The sequence below is a fragment of the Periplaneta americana genome, chromosome 5 (genome assembly GCF_040183065.1).
Source record: "Periplaneta americana isolate PAMFEO1 chromosome 5, P.americana_PAMFEO1_priV1, whole genome shotgun sequence".
Classification (NCBI taxonomy): Eukaryota; Metazoa; Arthropoda; class Insecta; order Blattodea; family Blattidae; genus Periplaneta; species Periplaneta americana.
The window spans coordinates 174,599,323-174,614,185 of NC_091121.1; the positions used below are offsets into that span (position 1 = coordinate 174,599,323).

General features: G+C 34.1%; 1 protein-coding gene across 1 annotated transcript in view; it reads left to right on the forward strand.

Annotated features, from left to right (window-relative positions):
• Positions 1-3,816: 3,816 nt before the first annotated feature.
• The window catches only part of oaf (out at first), a 747,676-nt gene continuing 736,629 nt past the window's right edge, over positions 3,817-14,863 (forward strand). The window contains exon 1 of the mRNA XM_069826820.1: positions 3,817-4,002. Coding sequence (XP_069682921.1) covers positions 3,895-4,002 — 108 coding nt within the window. The 5' untranslated portion in view covers positions 3,817-3,894. The remainder of the gene's footprint in view (positions 4,003-14,863) is intronic.

The window sequence follows — 14,863 nt, forward strand, 5'->3', positions numbered from 1 at the left end:
AGATAAACGCCGAGATATTTTGCAGCCGAATTGAAAGATATGTTTTGTTGTTGAACTGTGAGTTCTTCTGGTAAGTGTGGGAATCTTTTAGTGAAAACCACTGCCTGTGATTTAGTTCCATTAATCTTTATTCGCCATTTTGTAGACCATTGAGTAAGTAAATCAAGAGCTGCTTGCATTTGTTGACAGGCGAAAATAATATTATGTCTTGTATAGAGAACTGTGTCGTCTGCATAGAGCATATGTAAGCATTCAGGTTTCTTTGAAAGATCTTGTACGTAAATGGAGTACAAAGTAGGTCCCAGAACTGATCATTGAGGAATCCCAGCTTCAATGACTCGAGAACTTGAAAGTGTTGATCCACATCGAACTCTGAAGGTTCTGTTGTATAAGTATTTAGAAATGAATTGAATGTAGACATTAGGTATGTTAAGTTTAAGAAGTTTATATAATAACCCATCGTGCCAAACGGTGTCAAAAGCTAGCTCAACGTCAAGAAAAGTAGCAACAGTATGCTGTTGATGATTGAAACTATCTTGAATATAAGACGTAAGTATGAATAACGGTTCCTTGGTACTGTGTAAAATTTTGAAGCCAAATTGTTCATGATGAATGCGCTCAGGTGTATTTAAGAGTGGATTAAGGCGAGACGAAACTAGCCGCTCAAGAATTTTACCAAAATAATCCAAGAGACTGATTGGTCTGTAATTTTGTGGCAGTATAGGATCCTTTCACTGTCCGATATTACCCGATGTCCGATACTACCCAACTTTCCCCTACCAGTTTTTGGACAATCCTCGAGGAATACCTACCATGGCGGGCAGTCAATCCACATTCAGTTGAATTGTCTGAAACAGAAGTACACATTTTAGCTATAGTCTAATCGCTGTGTAATTTGTAAATAAATATATATATATATATGATTTATTTAACGACGCTCGCCACTGCAGACGTTATATCAGCGTCGCCGGATGTGCCGGAATTTTGTCTCACAGGAGTTATTTTACATGCCAGTAAATCTACTGACATGAGCCTGTCGCATTTGAACACACTTAATTGTCACCGACCTGGGCCTACATCGAAACCGCAACCTCGAGCATAGAAAGCCAGCGCTATACCAACTACGCTACTGAGGCCGACCGTAATTTGTAATAATAGACTAAATTGACATACAATTTATCTGACTACCTATCGTGTTGCATACAATGTATTTCATTTAGTCTAAAATATTAACTTCTAATCACAAATTTCTCCATTTTTCAAGATATTACGATTCTTAACACGGGGATGCGAAAGTATTGTCACATTTTCTTTGTTACGCGGTGTTTTCGTCTCCTATTACATTTTTTTTTTCAAACGATGTTTTGGTCACATATATTTTATCATACAGTATTTTGGCCACATATTACCAGTCCTCGGTTTTTAGGTTAAATGCCTATTTCTTTTCCTATAGGGTTAAACTAAAACTAGTTAAATATCTTCACATTTTATATACAATACGAACGTTTGAAAGCGATTTAATAGCACCTAAAATGACTGTTTTGCCCATTGAGACCTATTTTTTTTAAGGTTTAGAGCCTAAAATTGCCTATTTCTATTTGTTACGTTTATATTTTTTAAATTTTCATGTAGAAGTGAAAGAGAAAGTTTTGAATGTCATGGGGTGGGTTTTATTCTGTAATAGTTTTGTTGTAGGAATAAAGAAATTCATGGAAGATGTCTCGTTTTGTTGAGCACTTGAGCAGACAGAAGAAATGTGATGGATTGGGAGAATGTAGTTCTCCCTAAATAAATCAGCATTGCAAATATTGCTATAGTCCCGTCGCTCTAATTTCCGGCAGCCAATCGCGTTGCAGGTCGGCTACATTTAAACGTGTGCGTCTTGTGATTCGCTTATGAAGACGTTATTCATTTCTTAAGGCTCGATAAATGCTTAATATAATCGCCCGCCATTTTCGCTCTTTCGTTGGCGTTCTCAGAAAGCACACGAGGACGTTATTTGCCGCTCAATTATTTGCTCAATTACAGTGCGTTTGATTTATTATCATAGGAGCTACGACATGATAATGCTTAACGGTGTGGAAAATATATTCCTCGTCTGGTAGCTCGGCAACGAAAGAACAAAAATGGCGAACGATACTACCTACCTAGAATTTATAGAGCCTTGACTTCTTAAGACGTAAGCAAAGAGGAGGAGTCACGTCGGGAATAACAGTGTCGCGACTATAGATTTAAATATCCATCCATTGTTTCGATATCATTGGGAAGAAATTTTTTTGCTTATAAAATCGTTGTGTAAGAAAAGGCAAAGTTTGACAATAAAAAATTAGGGAAAAACGTTATGTATTGCAATGCCAAATATGAATAGTGTGTTAATGGTAAATTAATTGATAAATTAATTAATTAAATTGTAATATGATCACTTGTGTATTAGCAGCCTTAGAGCAATGAGACCTATGAATTCATTAAAAATTACGTACCAGTATTCATAATATTTAAGACTTAACAAAAAACAGCAATACTTTTTACTCTTTTTGTCACTATATACCGTAATGATTAATACTCACTAATTAATTGCATTTTTACAGTTACTGTAGTTTGTGTAGGTAGAAATTACATTTTAGCTGCTTGAAATTATATTTTTAGGTGCCTAAATCTGTGTTTTAGAGCCTATTGTGATAAATCGAGGGCCTATATTAGGTGCCTAAAAGTTAGTTTTTAAGTGCCAAAAAATCCGAGATCTACATATTACATAATGTTAATAGTTTCATAACAATATATACCGGGAAAGAATATTTAACTCGTTTTCATAGTATCAGCATTGCTACTAGCTGTTTGTTTCTTTTAGTTGGTTATTAAACGACGCTGTATCTACTACTAGGTTAGTTAGCGTCGATGGGATTCGTGATAGCGAGATGGTACTAGGCGAAATGAGACCGAGGGTTCGCCAAAGATTACTTGACATTCGCCTTACGGTTGGGGAAAACCTCGGGAAATACCAACCAGGTAATCAGCCCAAGAGGGATACGAACCCACGCTCGAGCGCAACTTTGGATCGGCAGGCAAAGCCTACTAGCTGTTGTCACATTTCATGAGGTATAATCACGTAAAGTGTACTCATACATAAAAGTACATAAAAGTTGTGGTGAAAATGCTGCTTTGGGGATTGAACCAAGATCGCTGAAGTAAAAGAATATATGTTAGTTGTTGATAATAACAATATATGACTTAGGTTTTGCCTTGTGAAATTCCGAGATAGTAAACCGATTATAATATACGGGATTAATGAAAAGCAGAAATAGGCCTAATTGCTTTGTAACTTTTACCAAGGTGTTTGAGATCAAACCCGCAAATCAGACACACAATACCAGACAATTCTCTTTGAAATATGTGGCTACTGGGATTGAAAGGTATAGGAAACAAATAAGTTATAAAAGAGTAGAAGTTTCGAATGTTTGATTTAAATGTAATAATGTTATAACTGAACCTGGAAAATATAGATGACTCAGATTTTGTTATTAGGTCTGTACGTACAATGTAGGCCTACTTAATACCATTTATTTCTGTGGCAGTCTATTAAATGCTTTCGTCTGGAACAATGTTGCATGTCGCAGTGTCATTCATAAGCGGTTAAACGTTAACATTATTGCAAGCTCTGTGCTTACTTTCTGTAATTGCAGCTTTATTGCATATCGAATATTTTCGGTACATTATTATACGGGGGTTTCATATTACTCAAGATACCCGCCAGGTAGGGCTGATATCGACTGTATGGTGCTGCTCTCTGGTGGCTGCTGATACAAGCATATTTAGGTATTTAGTTGCGGAACAGCACTGGTTATGGCGAGTTGATAGGAGTGAGTTTGTAAGAATAGTGTGATTTTACGTGTCAAAATGACGTTTAGACGTGGTGCTAGTTGTGCCTGCTATGTAGGCGTCTTCTATTTTTTGTACCTCATCAATATTGGAAACACACAGCTTCTTATTAATGTGAAAAATCAGGTAAACTACGACTCCAATTATTGTCACAAATAGGGTTAGAATGTCGTGTGAGATACACAAGCAGTGGGTTTGACGTGCAACATTCGAAAAGTCACGCAAAATTAGAGGATGCAATTAGTTTGTTGTTGATGACAACTGTCAAATAACGTATGGGATAGTACTGACTGACACATTTCGTGTTCTAATCATCATTTGATTCAGCGTTTAGGTTATGTTGACACTGATAGAAAATGCATACCATTAACGTTTTCTACTCAATATCGACACATACGAAGGTGTTCTAACTTGTGTTTTTGCTTAATATTGGCATCATTTTAATGCATACTTTACAGAAACGTAATTGTATGTCTAAAATGTGATCGTTACGGTACCTGTTTATATTCAGACAACTATTTCAGTATGTTGTACTACTACACACGTTGGTATAAATCAATTTCAAATCATTCTATGAATTCTGTAAATAATATTTTGATAACCTACAATTAAATCCCAGATTAACTCTCAGTTACATGTGTTCATAGTATGGTTGTCATGGCAAAGTTCTTATAATGTCATAAAACATTAACTTATGTTTAATATTTTAATATCACTGAAATATTATTATTGTTATATTGTGGAATTAGTGTAGATAATCATGACTGATCTTTGATAAAATATACATTAAGCTAAAAGCAAACAGTATTAAAAGAACACATAGCAGTACAATTAATTGTGTTTTTTTAATACGGTTTGATTTTAACTTAATGTATATTTTATGATTCAGTGAAAAACACTGTTGCATTTAACGACTAATAAACACAACTATGTCAACTGGTCCTTCTGTTGCTAAAATGTAAACATGCCTTCACTGTTGCCACCATTATAATATAATGCTAGCTATGAAAATAATTTCAAATGGGCCAGCAGAACTGCGTTCTATATCATCTTTGTATATAAGCTTAAATATTGTTGATAAGTTTCGTAATTTTCAAGGCAGATAATTCTGTTTTGAGTATGAAATACTGAAAAATAATTCAGTCAGAGCTACATAAAAGAGTGTTTGAGTTAAATAACTTGGAAGACATTTATTTACGTGTGTTGAACGAAATTACAGCTCAGTAGCAATCTATTGGAATAGTAACGATAAATTTTTGTATTTACTAAATTATTTTGCCAATGACCACATTTCAAGTTGTCTTATAAAGTTACTTTATTACTCCTATGTATGACATAGCCTCAAATAAGTTACAGTATATAGGCAGTTTTGTTTGCTAAAGATAAGAGTTCTAAAACATTTTAGACAATATATACTGAGAGATAAAATACCTACCACATAGTGTGATGTGAAAGTGAAAGATACTTTCGTTGTCATATAACAACAAACTATTTGTAGACATAATAGGTAGTATTTTTAAGTACTTTCATTTAACATGTATGCTGCATGCTCAAGTTTTTCAAGTTCTTAACTATATGATATAAGTAATCTTTTGTTTGAATTCACAGAACTGCATGTGCCATTAAATAAATTGAAAACATTATAAGCTGACTGCGACATTATCCTTTTATTGTAGGCATCTAAACAGTTTTATTATTGAAAGCTTTTAGATTACAGTAGGTGATCTTATTATGGATAATAATCTAAGAAATTATTTTGTTAGACAATGTTATGAATATATATATCTGAAAGTCCATTGGAAGACTGAAATTGAAAAATGTTGTTACTGGTACTAAGTTTTAGAGAGAGAATGTTGAATATATTCTGTGAAGAAGAGTTCCTGTGGTAGATTCTTGGGCTATATTGTTTTTGTTGATAACTTAGTAAAGTCTGCAGTTCGATTATCTTTTGTATGCTTAAAATAGGAAACATTTATTTTACTTTTAATATTGATATACGTATTGGCCTACAGTTCATGCCTGAGATTAATACACATTTTTAAAGTAATGTCAAAGTATTATATTTGATTGAAAATCATTCAACTAAACTTTATGATCCTCTCGTATTAGTTTTAAAAATAAAACAATAGGTAGTGTTAAGTAAACAGGAAAAAACACTGTTGAAATAATTGGAATAGCCTTAAAAACCACAAACAGCAAACCGATCTGAAATTAGGCTAATGCCTAGACGAGGAATATTATGATAATTCTATCGAATTAGATGTTAAGTTTCTGAAATGTTAGGGCTTTAGATTAACGAAGAAGTTGATAAATTGTTTAAAATGTTAACATGTTATTGAGGGGATTTTCTTGTAATATAGGCTATATAATTATTTTTTAGTTAGAATAAGTTACTGTCTTGAGAATAATTTTTAATAGGCTATAACCTTCAATTCCATTTTAGTTTACTTCAATATACTTCATCAACTGTCTTGGCTGTTTCATATTTGTTATGTTATTAAATTCTGTCATTTGTCCTGCTGCTATAAAGAAGAATAATTCTCGCTTGACATGTGATTTGATTGTATGTAATTGAATTTTGATGGCAAATTAGCCTACCTAACCTCAAAGTTGAAGTGAATCGTTACGTTTGTCATCTTCAGCTACCTAGCCTATAAAGTATTTAGTAGGGTTTGTTATTTCTTGACACATCACTAAGAGAGATCATATAATGATTAGCCTACATATCCTGCTAAGTGGTATCGTGAAAGGAACTACTGATTTGAGGTTGAACATTGAGAGGTACTCCACAATTTAAAATAGCTTCCTCTGAGTAGAGGTATTAAATTGGCTGTAGCCTATATAGGTCACAGATGTATCAATCCATATAAAACTTCTACTTGATGTTATTGAGGGTTGATTTTTGTTCAGCCTTGCATTAGGCCTACTGGATTATTTAAAACTAGCTGTACCCGTGCGCTCCGCTTCACGCATTAGAAATAAAGTAATTAAGCCTACATAATTAAAATAGGACATTTGATCCAGGGAACATTCGTGTTTGATAGAAGGATAAATGGTTTAATATGTTACTTAATTTAAATTGTATTTAAATAATTAAAATGCGATCATTTTGGTCCAGAGACCACACATTTGGTGCAATGACAATTCCTTTAACATGTTTCTTAATTTTTATTACATGCAACTATAGTTTAATGAACAGTGACATTTAGATTTAATGTGTATACTTCATATTACTTGCTATATATTTCCATTGAATTATGGTAATAACTTAAATTTAACCCTTGTTTTCTACGTCATGGTGCTTGGTCCACCATGGTTCTGAACACTTCAAATAACTTAAATAGTGATGCAGCATAAACAGTGATATGTAATTATATTTCTTTCATTCGAAAATGTAAGAATTCACGATCTCCTATGTACCATTGTCATGGAATGAATAAATGTGTTTTTTCTTCCTACTCAAAAATTTTATATTTTGCACATAGGAGTTACTACAGGAACAACAACGCTATAATCTGAGGGGGCGGTGAAAATGTATTCTATTGTTATTTTAAAACTCTTGTATATCCTTAAATTTCACTCAGAAGTTACTGTAATAACATTATAGAATTATGTCCATCTAGAGAAACTACACTTTCCAAAGGTGAAATCGTAATTAAACAATTAATTAGCTTTCGATATTACTTCATACAAACACAGAAATATTCTCTGTAGGCTATGTTTAATAGTTTTCGATTGTTGATGTCCAAGGCCCCTTATAGACGAAGTCATTTGTTTTTATTTCAATACAGCGCCTTAGATGGCGTTGTTATTGTAATTTTAAAACTCATTTAGCTCATTAAATATCAGTCCTATCAAAATTTTGTATAGAATAAAACTTATCGGAAATCATTTTTAAAGAAACGTTTGTTATATAACATTTTTCATGAAAATTAATAATAAGGGAGATATTTCCATTTATTTAATTCAGGCCCCCTTATAACCCCCCTTTTAAATAAAGTATTTTGAATGCCATATAGCCTAAACTCTAAGTTACAACGAACTTAATTTATATTCCAATTTTCATCAAAATCCATTCAGCCATTATCGCTTGAAAAGGTAACAAACATCCAGACAGACAGACAAAAATGTCAAAAAAGCGATTTTCGGTTTCAGGATGATTAATTATACATGTTAACACCAATTATTTTTGGAAAATCGAAAATTACCAGAAAATTTCGCTTCCAGATTTATTATTAGTATAGATTTTCCTGGAGCAGTACAGAGCCTTTTTTCCAATGAACGGTAGTAACAGTTTTCTGACTGGGCGATAAATAATCATTAAGAAGTACCTATATTTCATTTGATTTTAGGCTTATGGTAACATGTCCAATTAGATTTCAGATAAGAATTTATAGTCTAGTTGTAAGTTATAGTATATTTTAAGTTCTTGCTTTCTCATGTGTAAGAAATACAGAGAAATTAGCAATTTATGTCGAATTTGAAGGATGATTAACTGATTTTATGTGATATAACAACTGAGTATTTTCACATCTTGTGCACATCACTAAGTACTTACTTACAAATTGCTTTTAGAGAATCTGGATAGTTATTGCCGCCCTCACATAAACCCACCATCGGCCTCCCCAAAGATCTTTTTCTCTCAGGTCTCCCAACTAACACTCTATATGCATTTCTGGATTCGCCCATACGTGCTACATGCCCTGCCCATCTCAAAAGTCTGGATTTAATGTTCCTAATTATGTCAGGTGAAGAATACAATGCATGCAGTTCTGCATTGTGTAACTTTCTCCATTGTCCTGTAACTTCATCCCTCTTAACCCCAAATATTTTCCTAAGCACCTTATTTTCAAACACCATTCTCAAAGTGAGAGTCCAAGTTTCACAACCATACAGAACCACCGGTAATAGGTAACTGTTTTATAAATTCTAATTTTCAAATTTTTTTGAGAGCAGAATGGATAACAAAAGCTTCTGAACCGAATAACAGCAGGCATTTCTCACATTTATTTTGCGTTTAATTTCCTCCCGGTTTGTTCAGTTTGTTACTGTTGCTCCAAGATATTTGACACATTTTCTGTGTTTGTTGGGAAGGTAAATTTAATAATGTGGCAAGGGAAGGTGTTTAATTAATTTTTATAATTGTCTAAATTTAAGTGGAAATATTCTATACATTATCTAGATATTCATAGAATTGTTTTCTAACGTCTCTTTTGTACAGATTGATTAATAATAAATAGAATGTAACTCAAATATAATCGATGTGAACATACTCAGTTTCTATAATTACTTACAAATAGCTTTTAAGGAACCCGGAGGTTCATTGCCGTCCTCACATAAGCCCGCCATTCGTCCCTATCCTGAGCAAGATTAATCCAGTCCCTTCCATCATATCCCACCTCCCTCAAATTCATTTTAATATTATCCTCCCATCTACGTCTCAACCTCCCTTAGGTCTTCCAACTAATACTCTATATTCATTTCTGGATTCACCCATAAATGCCCTGCTCATCTCAAGCATCAGGATTGAATGTTCCTAATTATGTTAGGTAAAGAATATAATGCGTGCAGTTCTGTATTGTGTAACTTTCTCCATTCTCCTGTAATGTCATTCCTCTTAGCTCCAAATTTTTTTCTAATCACCTTATTCTCAAACACCCTTAGCCTCTGTTCTTTTCTCAAAGTGAGAGTCAAATTTCACAACCATAGAGAATAACCGGTGATATAATTGTTTTATAAATTCTAACTTTGAGCCTTTTTTGAGAGCAGACCGGATGACAGAAGCTTCTGAACCGAATAACAGCAGGCATTTCACATATTTATTCTGTGTTTAACTTCCTCCGGAGTGTCATTTATATTTGTAACTTTTGATCCATGATAATTGAAGGTGAATAAGTCTTGAAAAATTTTTTTATGTTTGCTAAGAAGATAAATTTGAAAATGTAGCAAAAATGTGTGTAATTAATTTTTATGATAGGCGACATTTAAGTGGAAAGCTTCTATACATTATCTAGACATATTCATAAGTTGTTTCGCAACATCTCTCATTTGCTGATCGATTAATAATAAATAGAATACAACCCAAATATAGTCGGCATAAGATATTCTGTTCCTCTATATAAGCCTATTATATTATTATTTATAATAGATTCTTATAAAACTGTTGAAACTTCTGTCGGTTATTATTTAACTTACTATTTGGAATAGATATTAATACAGTTATACTTGTGTTGGGTAAATATGTTATTTAGTATTGGAAGCATAAAGTTGGCCCCACTCCGTAACTGCATTGTCTAAAATGTCGTATCTTGAACTATCGTTACAGCATGAACGCTGGTTCAACTCTTTATGAGGGAAGAAATTTTCTTAGAAATTTCGTTTAGTATTATATAAGTCCGGTGCCCACTCATATATAGTAGTGGTTAATTTGGAGAGCTACAATGAGTAACAAATTACGGTTTAACAAGTCACAATGGGGAGATCATTGTGCTAACCACACATTACCCCATTCTTGTTGGATGATCGTTCACCTCTGCTGAGGCCAGCAGTCTGATGGTAGTCCTTAGTCCTCCATGGGTTGTCGCACAACAGATTTGTATTCGATTTACATTATGTTTATTTTCAGTAACTGAAAGAGAGGTAGACAAAATATAGCTTAATATCCATTGTAGCTGTAAAGTGTAACTATTTTATCGAATATTTTTCTGTCAATCATTTGCATATATTAGATGCCATTTAAATGTTAAAATTTGTTCAGTTTAATATTGTCAGGTATTCGCCCATTTTAGTTCTGTGGATATCACGTGCTCTTTGTGTTCAAGCGGTCAGCGGTTTGATTCCCTGTGTAGGTAGTGGAAGATATTTATTTATCTTCCATCAACGATACGGTATTTGTCTCATGTCTTGTACTTGTCCTGTAACGTATCCGCGGTGGTCCCGTATCGTGCTGACCACACGATTAAGGAGGCCCGCATTGTGAGGACACCACCTTGTGTTGGTAGGCAGTTCTACACAACATTGTACTGTAAGTAGGTAAAATGAGGAGATTAAAATAATAATAGAAAGAAGAAAAAATGTAGACTATTCTATCTGGTGATAGCTGAATTAGACGTTTTACTTTGACTTCTTGTTTAATGCAATGACATAATGTATATGTTCAGAATTATCGTAATATTAAACTAATTTGAGCTCTTATTAGGTCTACCTTCGAATCGCACAGAGCATTTGTTAAGATTAAGACGAATTAATAACAGAAAAGAGTGAGAACATTGTACGTGTAATGTTCCGTTCCATTGAAAAAGTGCTTAAATCCAGTAGTGAGGTGTATAAAGGAGACAGTGTAGACAGCGTCTACCCCGTACTAACTCTTTCAAACATTTAATACTGTGTTAATGTAGGCCTAGAACAGCGGTGACCAAAGCGGGTGTCGTGATTACATCGTGTAATCACAGACATTCAAACGGGTACGAGGAGTTTCCTGTACATTGCTGTGTGTTTCATTCACGTACTGAAGGCAAGCAGTGGCGGTATCATGTCGCTCTACTAACTCTGTCTCTACAAGCAGTAAGAGGTGGTTTCGTAAAGAATGAGAAGAACTTTTTTGTTGTTTTGTTGGACAAAATGTAATATGTTTACTTTGCTCAACGTTTCAATTAGGAGTGTATAGAAATATTAATTGCCACACTGAATAATGTATTATTATTATTATTATTATTATTGACCACTAAGTATGTGTTTCTATAATTCTTCTGTACGTGCATGAATATTGATATTTTTATATCTTCTTCCTAGAAGGCTAACATTTATTACGTTTTATCTCAATTTTAATCTTCTTAATCTTTAGATGAGGGTAACTGTTTATTAGTTATTCATTTAATAATAATATTGTAGAAAAATTGATTCAGTATTATGTGCCAACGAACTGTTAAACATCAGGAAGTGACATGTCTTAAATCATAGCCAGGAAGAGAAAGATAACATAAATAAATGTAAGGAAGTCGGCTACCTAATGGGGTTTGAAATATCTCGTGCTCTAAAGCCTTTTAATAGAACAAAATTTCTCAAAAGAGTAATGATTAAAATAGCTTAAATAACTTGTCCATAAGAAGTTTTTAATTTTGAAAAACTATGTATCGAGAGAATAATTTAGAAAATTCCTAATTATATTCAAGAGGAAGGTTAAAAAAAGAAGCAAGAAAAATTGTATATTATTCACTGGCTCTTGATGGCAGCAGTGACATTACTGATATAGCAAAGCTTGAGACTTTTATCCGCGGGATTGATCAAGATGTTAGTGCACGAACCACCACTGGTTGTACGTAGTTTTTATGCCAAGTACCGTTCCTCCGTCTCCTTACTTCATAGGCTGTCTGTCGCATGTAATCACTGCAGCTCGAGTTTTGGTCTCCGCTGGCCTAGAAGTAAAGTAGAATGTGCCTTACATAATAATAATTTATTTATTCGTTTATTTTACTTTTTTAGTTACTTCGATGAAACTAGATCCCTCACTATCAGAATGAGTCTTGTGAGCAAGACAAACTGCCGTACGTGAAACGCAATCCTTCCTCAAATCCTATTGAAAGATAAGCAGGTCTGGTACGCAAAACCCCGCTGCTTCAATACTGCTAGCACGTGGTTTGACACTCTAAAGACGTGTCTACTGAGATATTAGTGGCTTATTTTCCCGCTCTTTTGTTTTGTCAGTGACACCAAACTGTCTAAGTACATAATCCGTTAGTTTTCATGCATGTTTATGTGAAATGGTTGATTTTATGGTGGCTTGTGATTTTAACAGTCCAGATTTAGATTCTGTGGCGTTTTTGTTGAATAACAGTGCTTCTACTTTAACATTTAAAGAAAAAAGATCACGTTCAGAAATAAAATAACCAAACTCAGTTTAAATTTCTACCAGAAAGATAGAAAATCTATTCGTAAATTTACGAAGAAACCACAATAATATTGAAGCCACTGTTGTCCGTCCGTCTCGGTTACCTCTTCTTCTAGCGAGCGTGCAATGAGTGTTATGGAAAGGGTAAAACATATTTAAAGAAACTGTAATATGGCGAACGAAAGACTGTCGAATCTAAGTAGGCTATATAGAAAAATAACTATTGTGAAACTCTACCATACTGGCAGAATTGAAAGACAGAATAATGCACACTTTTGCAGAAATGAAGACTAGACACATCAAACTAATTTACAAGACAATCAAGGTGAGATACCAAAATTAAAAAATCACAATTTTTTTTTATTGCGTTTCCGTTTGCTAAAGTACTTCCTTAGAATCTGTGTAGCAAATAAATTAATGGAATTGCATTGTCGGTACCAAAATAATAAATTATAGTAATTATAATATAGGCCTGTAATACTGATTTAGGGGGAAGGAACTGTCACCCTACCCCATTACTCCTGGTCTAGTTGCCTCATGAGTGGTGCCTTGTTGGTATCACTTGTGAGGTTCAGACCTATCTTCGGACAGTTGAGTAAATAACAACACTGGTATTATTATTATTATTATTATTATTATTATTATTATTATTATTATTCGGGTAGCTCAGTTGGTAGAGCAGCTGGCTACGGACTGAAAAGTCCGGGGTTCGATCCCAGGTGGTGACAGGATTTTTTCTCGTTGCCAAACTTTCAGAACGGCCCCAAGGTTCACTCAGCCTTCTATAAAATTGAGTACCGGGTCCTTCCCGGGGGTAAAAGGCGGTCAGAGCGTGGTGCCGACCACACCACCTCATTCTAGTGCCGAGGTCATGGAAAGCATGGGGCTCTACCTCCATGCCCCCCAAGTCTCTTCATGGCATGTTACGGGGATACCTTAACCTTACCTTAGTAGTAGTAGTAGTAGTAGTAGTAGTAGTAGTAGTAGTAGTAGTAGTAGTAGTAGTGTAGACTGTTAGGGTGCTAATCATAGACATTTCGCAGCACGCGCTACGAGCGTACTAAGCTAGCCCCGGCTATCTACTGGTTACTAGTACAGAATTCAAATCATATCATATCGCTAACACTGGTTTATGAATACGAAAAACGCTGATCATCCACCGGAAGCCCGCGCTAAAAATGTCTATGAATACGGCCCTAAGTGATTATTATACTCTTACTACGTCATACTACTTTTGTCAAATAAAATGTTACGGAACGACATGTTTGAACCAATCGTGGCTGCTTATCCTATAATTTTTATCACCTCCCTAACATATATTTTTATCATCTCCCTAGCATTTGTTTCTTTGTTTGCCAACATTGTACTGTGAATAATTCTACCTTTTAAATGATTCATGTTTATTTCATCACTCTTAATTAAAACTTTTCTATCATGTATCTTTTTTATATTATTTGGCTTATGTTACAGTTTCTGGTGTATGAGATTGTAGATAGTCACGTATTATCGCCGCGGCCTCATACTTAACATGTCGGCATCATACAATAACATGCGGTGTGCTTTTAAAACATAATTTTGCCGACCGATTGTTGCTCTGTAGGTTTCACTCTAAGCGTCACGTTGTCACGTCTACTTCCTCGATAAGAATAAGCACTAGTTTGTTATATTGTTAAATGGTTATTATTATTATTATTATTATTATTATTATTATTATTCTTTCATATACGAGTACGTTGACATTCTTAGCTCTTAACAATAACTCTTTAATAATAATTTTTAATCACATACCTTAATGTTCTTCCTCAGCACAAGACATTGCAACCTCGGTTTTAGTCCACGTGGATTAGACAAGTAGATGTCATGTTATAATGGAAGCAGCTTATTGGTTGCAACATTGAAATTGAGGCGAGTGATTGGAGCGGCGACACAAGAAATTGAAAACAATAATACAATTAAATTTCAAAGATCTGCCGAATGTTATGCAAGAGACCGCGGCGATAATATCAGAGATTGTTTAATATATATTGTTAATTGAAGTGGAATGGAACTGTTTTAATAAAAATGAAAGTGAATCAACAAAGCCTTCTTAACTAGTAATCG